Source organism: Sarcophilus harrisii, chromosome 6 (genome assembly GCF_902635505.1).
Source record: "Sarcophilus harrisii chromosome 6, mSarHar1.11, whole genome shotgun sequence".
NCBI lineage: Eukaryota > Metazoa > Chordata > Mammalia > Dasyuromorphia > Dasyuridae > Sarcophilus > Sarcophilus harrisii.
The window spans coordinates 26,750,508-26,768,231 of NC_045431.1; the positions used below are offsets into that span (position 1 = coordinate 26,750,508).

The 17,724-nt window shown below is 38.9% G+C and overlaps 1 protein-coding gene across 8 annotated transcripts in view; it reads left to right on the top strand.

Moving 5' to 3' along the window:
* The window catches only part of TBC1D1 (TBC1 domain family member 1), a 224,040-nt gene that overhangs the window by 168,129 nt on the left and 38,187 nt on the right, over positions 1-17,724 (top strand). For all 8 annotated transcript variants that reach the window (XM_031941268.1, XM_031941273.1, XM_031941274.1 and 5 more), the window contains one exon: positions 7,711-7,896. In XM_031941268.1, coding sequence (XP_031797128.1) covers positions 7,711-7,896 — 186 coding nt within the window. The remainder of the gene's footprint in view (positions 1-7,710; positions 7,897-17,724) is intronic.

Genomic DNA, 17,724 nt, shown 5'->3' on the forward strand with positions numbered 1-17,724 from the left:
TTTCTTACTTAGACCAGTGCCCTGTGAATCATCTTTAAAATTTCCCTTCTTCTTGCCTTGACTGTAGCTCTGATCCTAAGTATATCTTGTCCAAGCTAGTGCAATTAGCCTTCTTGCCTCTAGTATGCACTTTTGATTTTATTTTTTAAAGGTATTTGGTTATTAAACTTCTTTTTTTACTACTTTAACAATTTCTTTTTAAAAAAATTTTATTTCAATAGTATATTATTTTTCCAATTAACATATAAAGTTGGTTTTCACCTTTTCATTTTTGTATGATTTTGAATTCCAGATTCTTTTCCTCTCCCTCCCTTACCTTCTTTCTCACGTCAGCAAGCAATCTGATATGGGATATATGTGTACGTTCATTTTTGACATATTTCCATATAAATCATGTTGAGAAAGAAAAATCAGAACAAAAAGGAAAAAAATCACAAGAAAGGAAAAAACAAAAGGAAAAAAACTTGAAAATAATATGCTTTGGTCCATAATCAGTCTCCATAGTTCTCTTTCTAGATGTGGATAGCATTTATAATCTCAAGTTTATTGAAATTACCTTGGATGACTGAATTGCTTAGAAAAGCTAATTCTATTTACAGTTGATCTTGGTTATCAATTATTAATTAATTTGTATAAATTAATTATTAATTGAGGCCATTAATTTTGCATATCAAGCAAACTAAAGAAACTAAATTATATATAACAACCATCCATACTTTAAAAGAATTTAATCATGATTAAATTAAAACACAAGTATTTTGGAGATAAGATGTGCCTCTGCTCATGGAACACACACTGTCCCTCCCTGTAATCTCACACAGCTACTCATCTATTCTTCCCCAAATCCCGCTCTCATTATGTCACTCCCCTGCTCACCACCTTCCAAAGTTTCTCCCATCTCCTTGGCCCACCTTTCAAGGTTTTCCCAATCTAGACTCAGCATAGGTTTCCATTTTTAATCTCTGCTGCTCCTCGAGGCTCCCTCCAAGTGCAGGACAAATTAGAAGACTCTTTTCCTTATACTTCTGTGTCTTCATAACTATCTTTGTTCCCTTGATTTTGAATGTCCTGTCCTTGTGTGTCTTTTGAGGCTCATTTCCTATTGTCTCTGTGAAGATTTGTGACACTGAAGCAAAGGCCTTCTCTGAACTTTTCTAGCCCTTAATCGATACCTTTTTCAGGTTGCCTTTTTATTATTATTATATGTGTGCATGTGTGTGTAATATTTAGGTGGGTGCGTGTGATATGTAGATACATATGTGTGTATAATATATAAGTATGTGTGTGTGATATATAGATTATACGAGTATATAATAAAGAGGTATAAATGTGAGTATAATATGTATATGTATGTATAATACATAGGTATATATGTGTGTATATGTGTGCAGTGAGGAGCTCTCTGTCATTGAGGTTTGGCAAGAGATTTTGCAGCTTATGATCTCCGAGAGCTGGGCATAGGAGTGCTTACATATTTACTCTTGCACACATCTTCTACCACATTTAGAGTAAGTACTCAATAAATATTTATTGGGAGAAGGCATGTTGTTGCTCCCGAGGCTGCACCACTGAGCAGTCCAGGACAAGACACGAGCCAGTTTGTCTCGGAGGATTTCCTCTCGGGGGATGGTCAAGTTCCCGGAGCTGGGTTTGTTTGCTAGGATCTGATGGATGGATGAGAGATGATTGTTCATGGCGCTCGTGGAAGTAGGACGCTTTGTCCGGCAGCTGGCCGGGGTTAATGGAGGATTTTCCCCCCTTTTCTCCTAAAGTACACAGGGCTTCTTCATGTATCACTTTAAAAGTTTCTCCAGCAGCTGGTGACAAAGATGCCACGGTTGCTAATCCTATAGTTAGCTTTTCTTCAGGTCTAGTATCCAGTTTCATTTCCTCTTCCAAAATACACTTGTGTTATGTAAACACAGAAGTTTTAGAATGACTGGCATTTTTTGTTGACATGAGAGGGAGCCCAGGAGGTGGTGGGCCGTGGAATGTTTTTTCATGGAATGCAGAGAAACGTTGCATTTTGGGGGATGGATGGCCTAGATTAGTTCTGCCTTTCCTTCCTCTTTTCACAATTGGCTTTCTTGATGACTCTTAAGCAATCACTTAATCACCGGACTCTTAATTATCGGGACTATAAAATGAAAGCAGCCTATGCATATTGAAGGGTCACAGATTTATAGCCAGAAAAGTCCTTGGAAATCATCTTCTTAGAGATGAGGAAACGGAGTCCCTGAGATTCATTGTGAGACTCAAAAGTAGCGTGCCCCGAACTTTGTGGAGCTGAGAGCATCGTGAATAATTCCTGGTTGTCACCGTTTGGTAGGCAGAGATCAAGATTCTGTTCGTATCCTGTGTTCAGTAATAACCTTCCTGGGAGCAGACATGTTTATGTGCCATAAGAAAGAAAAATGCAATAATACGAAGCTGCCAGGAGATCATTTGATGTGTGAAATATTGACACATCTGCCTAAAAACCAGACTTACCGTTCCACTGGGTCCGACTTAAGTGATGGCAATCTAATCTGGTAGCACCTGAATTATTACCGCCTATAACATCCCTGTCATCCCATGGGGCTTGCTTTTGAGAATCTCATTTAAATATTCCATATCTTGTCATTAATTTCATTATTTTGATGTCACCCACAGTATGTTGTGTGTGGTTCAGAAAACTCATCGGCCTTCTGATTAATCGTTTCAGTTTGCACAGTCTGTGCTAAGCCGCTGCGGTTTGTCCTTCCTGCGCGAAGATGGCAACGGATGGATGTGAAGGACTGGGAGAGCGGTCAGGGCAGGGCCTCCGATTTTGCTTACAGTCCCGGAGAGTGCTGGAAACCGGACCAGGGTTCTCTCTCTGATTTCCAGCCCAGTGTTCAGGCTGCTGAATCTTTCTGCATCCACATTGTCCTTTACAGACCTGTTTATCGCAGGGAATATAAATGAGCAAAGTAGCCAGAATGGTTTGGAGTACTTTCTGCTGTTGGTGCTTAAGAAACAAGAAGACCAGACTTAGAGTTGCTTGTACAGTGTTGAACAAATTTCGTTACTTAATAAATACCTGAATTTTGTTGTTTGTTACTTGCTGTCCTGAGAGATAGCCAGTTAATATATACATGAATGATTACTTCTATGATGTTCAAATGTACAAGTGTCATCATGGAGAGAAAATTGGTCTGAAAACCTGGGAGATCTGGATTCAAATCCCACTTCAGACCTATAATGACCATGGGACCCTGGGCACATCACTTAGCTTCTCACTGTTCTAGGCAACTCTGTGATATTTTAGATTTCCAGAAGGTGCCAGTCTGTACTGTTAGATAAAGTTCTTCAGTGCTGACTCTTTATATCATTAAATAGACAGGTCTGGGTAAAAAAGTGAATACCAGATATTAACATATTAACAGACAAACACCAACACAAAATTAGAACTAAGTTTTTAGTCATTCTCCAACATTTTCATCCTATGGACCCTCCACTGGAGTCTGTTGCCTTCTTCTCTGGTACCAGTTGGGGGAAATGACATCGCGAAAAATCTAGAAGGTTAGTAAAATCATAAATATTATGCCAGATTTGTTTCTCCCAATAGGTGGTGAGATATTACAAATAAAGAAGAAACATGACTGGCAAAACTGTTACACAACAGTTGAGTTATTAATGGAATCAATAAAAAATAGAATCAAAAAAATAAACCAGCATCTTTTGGTTAAATTTGACAAAAAAAAACACTGATTATTAAGCTCTGAAAATAGGTCTTGGAGATATAAAGACAGAAAAAAAAGATGGTCTTTGAAGAAAAAATATTAACATTGTACTTGGCAACGTCTCTCCAGTAATGTAAATTCAAATATTCTGATTGAGAGAAACGTACAAACTGGCAAGTCCCCTCGTTTTTAACACGGAATAATTTTGAAGGAACAATGTTCTGGGTTGACATTTTGCTTCATCAAGTAGCACTGAGGTCACTTAATTTTTCAGGCAGCCTTAAGAGAGTTCTCAAAGTACTTAATCTTTCTATGACTTCTCTTTCAAGGATTCTATTTCTACTACCCTGAAGTAATGAAAGAGACTTCCTCCCTCTGATCAAAGCCTTAATCCCTTCAGGTGGATCAATTAAGGGCCCCTTGTCCTTGACCTGGTCAGACCATCACTCTCTTTCAAGGAAAGAATCCTTCCTGAATTCATCAATGAGAGAAGAATAGAGAATCTTGAAAGAATTGATAGTTAAATAGACTCATAAGTATTTCTCTTTCAGGTTTAAAACTGTCAGAGTAGGGTACTTTTAAAATGCTTTCTCTGTATTTCTAAGAGGAGGGAGAGATACTTGATAGCACATCATCAAATTTATATTCTTCTGAAGAGATAACAATTCCTAACACCCAAAGGAGTAAATACAAAGTTATTTCAAGAGAGTATGAGCTACATCGGAAATATCATTACAATCAGTAATTGTCACCCCATAAAATTCCTGATTTTTTTTTTGCATGGGGGGGTGATATAATTTTTTCTTTTATTACCTTTTCATAGAATAAGGGCTTAAATGCTTATTCCTTCTTTTCTTCCCAATTTCTGAGTTTATGATTAGTAATTTACCTGTCACTCTTAACAATGGGTGATACTTTACATAGATGACTCAGAAAAAGTACTGTTAACCATGTTTCTTTAGGGCCCAACCTCAGTTAAGTTTATCAAAAGAAGGCAGTCCTTTTTAGTGGGGGTGAGTGGGGGGACTAAATGCTAAACATAATCAGTAGCATTTTCATTTTGATCTTCTTTGATCCAAGGGAGGACAGATAGTAATAGAAGGAAAAGGCAAAGGACAGCCGTAATTATGTGGATATCAGACACTGCATTTGATCTTCAGAACAACTTTGTTAGTTATTTATTGAGATTTATTTCCATCCACAGGAGCAAGGTTGCAAGACGCCGTACCATTTAAATGACTTTTTTTTGTGAGCGTCCTCTTTACCATAAATTGGAGTTTGTTTTAGCAATCTAGCCTCAGTAGACATGACCAAAAGGTAAATGAATCTAAGAAACCAACTACTTTCACACCTAGAATCACATCTGTCACAGCTGTTTTGTTTATTATTCCCCCAAATCTGAAAGTAACAAAAACCAGACCATGTGAGACTAAGTGGGAGGAATAGTTGTTAAAGCAGAAAGATGAAATAACTCTACATGGAAGAGAGAGTTGAGAAAAGGTGAGGTGAACCCACATTTTACTGGGAGTTGTTGCATGAGGGCTGCTCTTAAAAGTCAGCCTCATCTAAGTGTTGCAAGGCTCAAACTGGGATATCTGTATCGGCTGGATCGATTCCCAAGCTCTTCTTGTACAAACGTGAAAGCATGCTCAAATGTTACCCTGAATAATAAACCAAAAGCCAGTGTTCTGAAACGTCTGCCAAATCTGCCAGGACATCTCACAAAAATTACTTTGTTGAAATTAGAGTCCCTTGCAAATCGATGAGAGCCTAAATACTTCCAGTATGAGATAAAGCAGCAGGTTAGTCAGCTCCGAACTGGGTCCAGCAGAGTTCCCAGTGGCCAAGATGGTGGGGGGAGAAGTGAAATGCTAAGATAACTGTAAGAAAGCTGGAATGTTTCACTCTGAAGGAGAGTGTCAGATGGAGGCTCCTCTCTATTGTTCTGGAACGAGTGAGATTTACTTGACTTAGAGAATTGGTAATGGTTGCCAGTTCCATCCCCTCCCTTTGTGCCCCTTTGTGTCCTCTGTCATCCCTGCTCTTGGGCTTACAGTCTCCAGTCTCCTGGCCGCTTCCTCTACTCTCTCTGAGTCCTCACTCTCTCTCCTTTTTGGGGGGCTAGCCCTGTTGGGGTGGGGGGGCTCTCACTCCCGTCCCTCTTTCTTCTGCATTCTGATTTCTGGGCCCACCATTCCCTCACAGGGGCACTGCACGTTCCCAGGGACTCCTTGGGTGCTGGACCTGCTGGCCTTTTCTCAGTCCCCATTTCCCGTAACCTTGGAGCTCGCCCCTCCTCGATGCCATCAGCCACCTGTCTTGGGGACCTTGTTTCCTAGGTCTCCTCCTGACTAGCTGACCACCCTCCTTATCTTTGGTGGTGAGTCCTGGACCCTCTCCACCAGGTAAATAGCCAGAAACCCTGAGAGTCTTTCCCTCCCAGATTGGATTTTTTGGTTTTTTGTTTTTTTGATTAGATAAAAGAAGCCATTCTTTGTCCCGATTCTTCCCCAGCCTTAATCACTATTAGATGTAGTCTGGCCTGGTGGATAGAATTCTTGCTGGCCTAGCTCCTTTGCCCTTAGGAATGTACTGTCGAAGCTGCAAAATCTAACGTTACCCTGACTGTGGCTCCCTGATACTTGAATGGTTTCTCTCCGGCTGTTTCCAATATTTTTTCCTTGACCTGAGAGCTTTGGAATTTGGCTATGAAATAATTGAAGTTTGTGTGTAGTGATTTCTTCAGGTAGATTCTTTCCATTTCTCCCTCTGGTTCCCAAGTTGTTTAGAGGGGAGTTTGAAAGAGCCCTGCCCTTTCTCTGTGTGAGAGTTGGATGGGCTTTTGTTTGATTCCCCCAGCTGTGAAGGTGGAGTTGGATTGCCTTGAATTGGAGGGTTGGGAGGGGAGGGGAGGGGAGGTTAGCTCCTTCACAGAATGTAAGCTGCTTGGGGCAGGGCCTGGGTTTGGTCTTCAGGGTGGTCTCCTGAGCTCTGAAGAGTCTTTTGTTCTTTGCCCCTAGCTTTTTCCCTTCTAGAGTGGGAGCTTCTTGAGGCCAGGGCCCGGATTGGGTGGGAAACACCCTGCATTTCTTTACCTTTCTTACCTCACATTTTTAGAAACTGCCCTTTAGAAATCCCAGCCAATGGGGAAAGGAGCCGGGGGTGGGGCGGGGAGCTGGGCTGGGGGACAAGAAGGGATTGTCCCCTGGATGTGTCAGAGACCCCTAACTGTGCCAGTGCTCCCATCTCGCCTCCCTCCAGGCCACTCTGAGTGAGCCAGGATTCTCCCTGAAATACAGGAACTCTTCTGGAGTCAGGTATGAGGGCTAGCGAGTCAGGAGAAGTTGAGGAAGGATGTCAGCAGGGGGGTTAGGCCCCTTCGGTGGGGACACAGACCAGGCCGGCATGGAAGCCCACAGACAGGAGTGTGGGGGATGCTGGAGCAGGCGTGCACAGCAGAGTATGCATACATGGAGGAGCACAGATTCATTTGGGGTTCTTCTGGGGATGTTAGAGGGCTGCACAGAACCACATGGCAGTTTCCTGGGTTATTTGCATTTTTATTAGGCTCTAAAAGTCTCCTTGTCTGTCATTTATGTATAAATCACAATTTTAGTAGTGTGACCTTTTAAACGTAATTCATTCCAATATATAGAACCTGCATGACAAGGGAGATTTGAAAAATAGAACATACATATAAATATAAGGCATCAGGAGCTATAGAATACAAATACAAATATAAGGCATCAATATCTAGAATAGAGCCTGTCTTTATGGGTGACAGGATCCCCTTCACTGGAGGCCTTGAGAAGAGGCTGGATGGCCATTGTTGGAGTTGTTGGAGAGGATAGTTTAATCAGGTATAGGTTGAACTAATGGCCTGCCATTCCTTCCATTCTTTCTTGCTCTTAGCTCCTGGATGATCTGACACTATGCTCATCTGTACTCCAGAGGCTATATTTTAAAGAACAGAAGGCCTCATCTTTTTTTTTTCCCCCTCTTCCAGATTATTCAGAACTGGGAGATCTTCCTCCTCGTTCCCCATTGGAGCCAGTTTGTGAAGATGGTCCCTTTGGTCCTGTCATAGAGGAAAAGAAACGAACGTCCCGAGAACTCCGAGAGCTGTGGAAGAAGGCCATTTTACAACAGATTCTGCTGCTCAGGATGGAGAAGGAAAACCAGAAATTGCAAGGTAGGGGCCACTTTTTTCATTCATTCATTTTACTTTCTTCCTTTTGTTTACCAAGTGTTCCCAAGATCATAGAAAACAAGTCTGAAAATTTTGGATTATTGGGCTTAAGTAAATCTGTAAAAAAAATTAAGGTAAGACAATTTAGCAATATTTTCATTTCTTTCAATGCATTTAAATAGGAATTTAATATCAGCATTTATTTCTTGTTAAACCCTGAAAATTTTGATTAGGAAACAGTGAGTACTTAGGACCTAGAAGTCTTTTCAGATTTAGAACGTGCATCTTTTACTACACTACACAGTAATTATTATCCCCTTTCATATAAATAATGCCTTTATTTAGATTTAGTTTCAGATTGAATTTTATTAACTTTATAAAACCTTTTACATTATTCACTTTTCCACATTAAAAAAAAAAATCAAATGGAGAATGAAGGCAAAGAGATCAATCACTATACTTTTGAGTCTGAAAAATATGGGTTCTAATTCTGACTCTTACTAGTTGTGTAACTCTGCACAAGTCATTTTATACTCCCTGAACCTCAATTTCCCCATTTGAAAAAGGGTATGATAATGGCTTCTACTTCATGGAATTGTTGACGCTCAAATGAAATGATATATGTGTGTTAAATGGTTTGCAAACCAAAAAAGTGCTTTATAAATATCAACTTGTTATGTAGGCCTCGTTCCATTTAAAATGCCTCCCTGTTCCATTCCACTAATTTTTTTTTAAAAAATGAATTGGAAATCATGTGGAAATCTCCCAAGGCTTCCAGGAAGAAGGAAGGTCAGAAGGGGAAAAACTAAATGAATACAGTAGTGAGGAAGCTGGAGTGGGCTAAGGAAATGGGGAGAAATTTGTTTCCAATACTATCTGTAATCTTTGCGATTACATCAGGCACTAGTAAGAGTTGGGTGGCATGTCATTGAGCTCCATTGTTCAATGATAACTGTACTGTTTGTATTTCATATAAAGTAAGAACTCCATTAAAATTTGTTTGAACTGTCTTGATTCCTTGATATTGAAAATAGGACTTGGCTAGAATAGCAGTATGGAAATGCTTGTTGAAATTTGGGGTAGAGTGTTTTTACGGTAGTATAATGCCAGTATTAAAAATGAGACATAACTGGTAACATTCCTATTTACATTTTAACAAGACCTATTGTAAATATGCAAGGCTTTTAACTACATAGAAACAGTTTAATTTAAAAAAAATTTTCTGCTTTATCACATAATATCTGCCCTGATATATGTCTTCTGTATCATTACAAGAACACAGAGGGCCATCAGACCAGGAGAAATGGAAGATTTATACATTTGCAGGTTTTTGTCCGCCCATTGCCACTGTCGGTTTCTTTATGGGTCAGTTAACATTGCCCTGTTAAATGGCTATCGGATCTCACCTCCTTATTCCAGACAGTTAATGGATATGTAAGATAAGGATGCTGCTATAAAACAGATATTAACTGGCTTCACAGGAATTTTGGAAGGAATCATAGCCTTAAATGATTGGGTAATAACAATAGACCATAATTAAATTAGAAAGATTTAATGTGAATGCCGAGTAGACTGGAATGAATATTTGAGTGATTCCAAAGTTAAGGAACCCTGCAGAAGAGTTTTTGGTACGATTTCAAGGGTTGTTTTTTGACATGAATTTTTTGTTATCTTTATTGTTGATAAATGTTGATAAATAAATTGATCTTTCTTTTATAAGAATGAGGCTAAAACTTCCAAATAAAAGTTTAATTAGTAGTTCATTATATGTCTGGTTTCACATAAAAAGTTTCTAAAATGTGTTTCCCTGATTTCTAGTCCAGAACCACTTAAAACTTCTGAACGGGTCCATAGGTAGTCTGGAGAAAAGAAACACAACTAGTAGTTCTAACAAGACTCTGTTGGCTCTGCGATTTCATGAGCATAGGGAATTCCCAAATGAGGACAGGGAACTTTGCCTTCAAGTTTTTGCTCCATCACAGCCAGTATGTGTTAAGGTGTAGACTTAAGACTTTTTGGCTCAGAGGGTAGCTAGCTCTGGTCACTCTGCTATCTTGCCTCTCAAAACACAATATTTAGGTTAAAAGACAAATTATCCACAACTCACAAATTGAGGATATCCATTACTATCCAGAAAGACTAAAGTTGTGATCTATGATTGTGATAGAATATAGTACTATAAGAAGAGAGGAGCAGGATGGTTTCAGAAAACTGAGAAATATAAACTGATGCAATGAAGTGAGGTAGAACCAGGATGTGAAAGATAACTGCTCCTCTTAATTACAGTGATCACTTCCAAAGATCCATGAAGAATACTATCTGTCTTTAGAAAAAGAATTGTTTAATAGTACAGATGGAAACATACTGTTCATTTGTGTGTGTGTGTGTGTGTGTGTGTGTGTGTGTGTGTGTGTGTGTGTGTGTGTGACATGACTTATGGAAATGTGTTTTGCATGGGGAAAAAAATCCCAACAAAACTAGATTACAGATTAAAGATTTGGTGAAAGCCAACCCAGAAAGGACCAGATTGGGTGAGAAGTAGACACAGCTGTATCAATTCTGATGCGAGATGCCTGGAAAAAATTTCAGGTTGTTAGAGCTGTTAGAATTTTATCCTGGCCCTCACCTGACATATTCACTGAGAAAGAAATGAAGAAGATGTATTCTGAGCTGTTTTTGCCTTCATATAAGCAGTGCGATATATGAAAAGCTTTATCACTGTTCTGGAAACATTTCATGATCCTTTCAGCAAACTTCAAACTTCATTCGCAGAACCATATAATTTTATAGCTAGAAGGCACCTTAGAGAATAACTAGTCCAGCCTCTTGATTTTACAGATGAGGGAACTATGTCCTTGGAAGGTAAATAATTTGTCCGAGGTTGTGCTTCTATGTAATGGAAGAGGGAACCATTCTCCTTCCCAACACCTACCCCTCTATTTGGGGCCGTAATCCCATTCTCAGATCTCTTGAGCTTCAGTTCATCTTTACTTGCTGGTTCCTTTCTTGCCGTCTTCAAATGTGGAAGGATAGTTAGGGTAAATGGGTTTTTTGAGCACTAGCAAGCCTACAGTCCCTGCCCTGGAAGAGTTTTTGTTCCAATAAGGGAAGAAAACGCAGACCCAAAAAAGAGGTCAGAAAGGATGGGGAGACCAGTGGACATGGAGCGGCTGGGACTGGAGATACTGGTTACGAGTGGTTGGTTACGATTCTGGGTGAGATGAAGTAGTAGCTGACATGGAAGGCCAGGGTTCTAAAGGCAGAGCTCAGGTAGGAGGTGAAAGAGGGTCAGAGTCGTCCATCTCTCACTTGCCCCTGCCCCTCTTGCTCTGTTCCTTTGCATACTCCAGCCCTGTTCTTCACCTGCCATTCCCTTTTCAGTCTCCATTGGTCTCTGCCCCACTCCTTGTCAGAACTTGTTTTCCCAGGGTTACTAGTGTTAATTGGCCCGTGATCTGTGCCGGATCCTCTGCCTCCTTGACTTCTCCATAACTACTGCTAAATGTATGGTCAGAAGTTGCCGGACGTTGGCCGCTTCGTGCATGGCTGGTGAGAAGTGCCGTGGGCTAGGCCCTGCACTTGGGTGGTCTTTGTGACAATGGACAGAGGGGGGCAGCATTGAAACAATGTCGTAGGACTCTCACATCCTACAGAAAAGGTCAAATTCAACTCCATATACCTGTGCCCCTGCTCTAAGAGGGCTCAGTGTTAATGCTATGTAAAGAAAAAGGGGGTCCTGAAGAAAAAGGGGCTCTTCCTTATGACTTCTGTCCTGAGGCGAGAGTTATGGTCACTTAGCTTTATTAAGTGCCTAGTCTGTATCTGACACTGTTCCAAGTTCTGGGGATCCAAAGTTTCTTCCAAAAAAGCCTGCTCTCAGAGCTCAGTTTTGATGGGGGAGACAAGAAATGTACAAACTACAAATGGAGTTACAGGTCAGGTTTGCCTAGTGCTGGTGCATTTCTAAAGGTTACAGCTTTTTATTTTTGCATTTCCATTATTTTAGGGAACTGTATTATCGAGAAGAAAGCATCAGAATGTTATTACGCCAAAAGGAAAAAGATTTTTTTTGGGGGGGCAAAATCAAAATCTTGGCTAGAGGCTCCTGGACATTTCAGGTTATACTGTCTGCCCTTAGACTTCCCATGCCTCCTAGTCCTGGTGTGGGCCAGCTCCACTATCCTGGATCTGACCTGTTACAATAGTTGCATACATCAGTGTTGATATTGATAACTAACATGATACAGCAATTTTAAGGTTTGCAAAGTACTGTACCTATGTTATCTCATTTGCTCTTCCCACTGGCTCTGAAGTAGATGCTGTGATTATCCCCATTTACAGGTGAGGCTGGTTACCTGTACACTGAGAAGTCTAGCATTTCATTCTCTAAAGGAAGTAAATTCCATGGGTGCAGGGAACCATGGAGCAGACATTCAGGAAATGATTCTTTGAAATAGCCTACAGATTATGAAGGGAGCTAGAGTAAATATGATACATGGGAAAACATCCGAGGATGTCACCTCCAGGTCTTGAGGAAGGGATATGAAAGGAAAGGAAAATCAAATGCCCTGTGATTTAAGGAGATGAAAGTACAGTTCATAGATCAGAGATAATAATTCTTCCCATGACCTTATAACAACATTCATTTTAGAATTTCCTGTGTTTCTAAAATGGATGAAGTGTCCATTTCATGCAACTAATGTTCAACAAAGCTTTATATATTCTCTAGAGTTAGCCTCTGCTAATATTTTATTTTAATATTAATTATTAATTATAATATTTTATTTTAATGCTGTGCCCACCTAAATCACTACAACCAAACATGTATAAGTGTAGTTTTTATGCACACACGCACACAGTGTGTGTGTGTGTGTGTGTGTGTGTGTGTGATTCTCCTCTTTGCTCATAGAAAATCGAGAGCATCCAGAGATGTTAGAAAATTGTTTTAATTACAAGCTACCAAGGGGATGGTTTCATATGGAAAAGGAGAGAATAAAAATTGCACTAAGCTACGAGTAAAATACATACAAAAAAATCAAATTTTTCTTCTGAATAAAATGTAGGGCGAGAAATGAACCTCCTATCCTGTTGCTGTTCCTGAGCAACTTTATTGTTCTCTGTAGAGTTTTAGCTATAAGTAGGATTTATATCTCAGATATTTTTGTGCAATGTTTATGGAAAAAGCTGACTTGGAAAACCTGTGGTTTAGCTCCTCCCTCTTAATGCTTGGGGCCAGTCACTTATCTAAAAGGTAATCTACATCACATCTGAGTTCCTTTCAGTTCTGGATGAATGAATGAAAAACCATTGATTTAAGCTCTCCATGCCTTGTTTCTTATGACTAAAACAATCCAAATCCTTACCGAGGGAGTGGGAGGCAGTATTCAGGGTAGCTGTAATTATAAATTGTTTCCAGCAGAAATTCTCTAGTGTTATACTTTTTATTATAGTCGCCTTCATCCCTAAATTGGTTGTCATCTTGCTTTACTGGTACCAGCTGGAGAAAAGAATAACTGTTACTCAGGACCATATTTGTTTTTGTAGGGGCCATCTGTAGTATACATATCTAGGGATGGAAATATGGAACAAGTCATGCTATAGTCATATCTGAAAGTCTAATACCCTGTACATATATGGGATAGAGATTTTCACTAGGAAGTCATGCGACTATTAGGAGTTACAAACCAGTTACCCTTCCCCACTGGTTACTTCCTGCTTTCTTAGGCTAGAAGTGCCCCAGGAGGAAGGGCATCTCTTGGCATGGAGATTAACTACTTTGGGCTGCAAAATGGTTCTTTGTTGGCTTCTGTTACCCTTAGGAACTCCCAGAAACCATTGCTATTTTAGCTGCTGCCTTAATGGGATTCTTTCCGACCCTTTGCTTGTCAGGTTTGACCCCTATATTAGCCAAAACAATAACAGAAGCTGTTGTACCCTCCTCCACCCAAGTTTAAGTGTCTGAAAAATAGTTGATTGAGTTAAGAGATCCTTACCTCATAAAAAAATAGTTCAGTTATTTGGAAAATGGAGGGTCTAGAGGGCCCTCATGAACTAAGACCAATGTATTTATTTTAATTAAGACTGGTAAAACTTAGTACATACTTTTTAAAAAACATGCTCAGGAAGATTTTTTTTTTGGGGGGGGGGAAATGAATGATAATTTTATATATATATAAAACTATATAATAATATAACTACAGGAAGCCTTTCCTGGTGCCTCTTTATTCTATTTGCTTCTCTGTGATTATTTCTAGTTTATCCTGTATAATATGACATAGTTTTAGTGTGTTGTTTTCTGCATTAGATTTTGAAGTCCTTAAGAATTCCCCAGCATTTAGCACAGTTCCTGGCACACATTAGTTGCTTAATACATGTGTGTTGACTAACATGTCTGATAATATAGGAAACACAAGACTTGTGTGGCATTCAGATCAATAGAAACAGCAAAGCGACCAAGAGAGCCTGGAAACCACCTGAGCCAGCAAACATTTAATCTTACCAGAGATCAATTTGTAAGTTCTTTTCTAGGAAGATTATGAGAAATTTTATTAAAATTTTATTAAATTTATTAAATTAAATTTTATTAAAAAATTTCTCTCATAAAATAGAAAAGTGAAGAAGGGGAAAATTTAAAGAAAACTCAGTGAGACGAAACCAATAGTCATCCTGAACATGACAAAAATAGGAAGAGAAGGGATGAAAAATGGAAAAGGAATTCTACAAATTTTTCTAACCAGGAGACTCATAACTGCTTCCTTCCAAAAAGGTGTTTCTAGGATATGTCAAAATTTATAAAAAAAGTCTTTGCAACAACAGGATCTACTTTGTTTGATAGCGCTCAGATTAATATAAAGTGAGCAATAAAACAAGGAAACATGCTTTTTTGAAGCACTTTCCAGTCATAGAAGATCTGATCCAAGGGGAAGAGGAATTCCCTGTACATTGTGAGGAGCTCCAGGTATCCTGAATATTGTAAAAGATCAGTAATCACCTAATTCAGCCTTCCTAGCCATACAAGAAAAACCAGGTGGATGAAGAATACTTCAGACATTTCAATGCCTTTGGCTAGCAGCCAGTAAATTGATTTCATCAGTACATATATACCTTGCACAGACATTCTTGAATATTAATTAATATAATAATGGTTGAAAGTAATTAAATTACAGTAAATAGTTTCTGTAGAACTGTCATACAAAGGGTAATGATGGGGTGCTATGCCTTAGGTATCAGTAGGCTACAATACTTGACCCATGAAAGATGTTATCATAAAGATGTGTTGACTAGAAAAGAATGGCCTGCTTGTGTGTTGAGCAAAGGATAGATCTTGCATGTTTCCATAGTAAGAGAATTCTAAGACTGAATCCTTTTGAAGATTTATGGGATGGGATGAGTCATCTGGGGTAGATTATGATCTATAACATTGGAGGGAGTATCTATATTGATAAGGTAGAAATCTTGCCATAGCAAAGTATGTATAATTATACAGATTAAGCTTCTTAAGCAAGGAAAGAACAGATACTAAATTGAGTCCTGATTTCTGCCATTACATAATTAGCCACAGTACTTCCTCAATAATCTTGTTACAAGGATTTGAAAATAAAATAACTAAAGTTAATACAATGTCCATAAATAATTTTGGTTTTGTTCTGATAATTCTTATGGCGGCGAGCAAGGTTTTTTTAAAATGCTCTTCCCAGAGTTATTAACTTGGGCTATTTATTATGTCTCTGCTCTACAAATACCATGACCTGAAGATACTGTACAGAGACAACCAAAATTTCCTTTCAATAATTTTGTCAAACTCAAAAAATACTTTTTGTTAAAAAGATTTAAGAGAAATCTTGTAGCTAATGCTGGGAATTTAAAAAATTTAAAATTGCCTTAGTGTTTTAACTTCAGGTAGATCCATTAACTTCATACTAATTCAGTGTAACAGTTGTATTTGTTGCATGAGTACATCTTCAGACTGACAGTGTGCTCATAATGTAGTAGACGAATGCATAGAGCAGCAAGTCATTGAGTCTACTTTTCGCCCTAGTTACATGTCGGGAAGATTTTTAGCGTTCATTTTTTTAAAGCTTTTTATTTTCAAAATATGTGCATAGATGTTTTGCAAGGGTGAACATTGAAATGCAGTTCATGTGTATATATATCCATGCTAGCATTCATTTTTACAAGATTATTGATACAAGAGTATCAGATTTTTCTCTATCCTTCCCTCCTGTCCCCTCTTTTGAAGATTGTAGGCAGTTTGATATAGTTTACACATGTCCTATCATATATTACTTTATATTACTTTATTAGTCCCCAAATATTCCCAAAGAGAAGAAAAACCATGAGAAAGAATAAAGAGAAAAATTGGGTTTCCATCTGCAATCCATCAGTTCTTTATATGGATATGGTTGGCATTTTCTTTTCTGAGTCCTTTGTACTTGTCTTGGATCATTGTGTTGCCGAGTTAGTTGTAGTTGATGGATCAGTGTTGCCTGATTGTGTGTAAATTGCTTTTGTGGGTCTGCTTTTTTTACTTTGCACCACTTCATACAAGACTTCCAGGTTTTTCTGAAATCTGCAATCTGCCTGTTCATTGTTTCTTATTCTATTACAAAAAAGCTTTTTAGTTTAATATAATCAAAATTATTTTTCATTTTGTGTTTATCTTGTTTAATTATGATTTTTTTCTTTGTAGATCTGGGATTTTTTTTTAATTAAAGCACTTAATTTTAAGTGCAATTAAGTGCTTTAAATTAAGCAGCTAAATTAATTTAAGGTTAAGTGACTTGCCCAGGGTCACACAGCTAGGGAGTGTGAAGTGTCAGGTCAGATTAGAACTTGGGTCCTCTTGACTTCAAGGCAGGTACTCTAACCACTGAGCCACCCAGCTGCCCTGACAGATTATTTCTTGCTCTTATACTTTGCTTAGGGTGTCACCCTTTATATCCTGATCATGCACCCATTTTACCTTCTTTCACCCGTCTACTTCATGAGTCATGAGTGATAACTATGTTACTTAGCTTCATTTGGGTTCTCACTGCCTTCAGTTAAGGATGAACTGAAATACATATTATAATCTCTGGGGTCCAACTTGCACTGCAGAGCAATGTTAACGGGCTCTCCTGCCCTCCCAGCTCCCTCGAGGTCTTGAATTGTTCTCCCAAGCCCCCATTGCAGTGTACTTTCCCTAATGTTAATCAGTGATCGTGTCTCCTCCATATCAGTGAATGAGTGATCAATCTTAATTAAATTGATTAAACCCTTCCCCCCCCCCCAAACCAGAGGCACTAGGCAAGTGCTCCTCAAGGCAGACTGTTCCCCCACTCCCTTATTACCAGTGATAGAGCAAGGCCATCAAAGAGGAATTTTCCCTGCCCCACTCCTCTAGATCCAGGCTCTGTTTTCTCCTCTTGGGTCTTAAAGGATACTGTAGTATCCCTACTCCTTGCCTTTGAGCACAGAGGATCTGTCTTCTGAACACCCAAACTTGTTTCAGTGGACCCATCCAGTGGATGGATTTTGTAATTTTTTTTTTTTTTCCTAGCACTTAGAAGTGTTGGTTGAATCTTCACAGTTAAAGGTTCTGATAAAGGCCTCATTTCCAAAATAATAGAGAATTGACTCTTAATTTATAAGAAATCAAGCCATTCTCCAATTGATAAATGTTCAAAGGATATGAACAATTTTCAGATGAAGAAACTGAAATTATTTGTAGTCATATGAGAAGGTGTTCCAAATCACTATTGATCAGAGAAATGCAAATTAAGACAACTCTGAGATACCACTACACACGATACTGTATGAGGATGTATTCTGATGGAAGTGGATTTCTTTGAC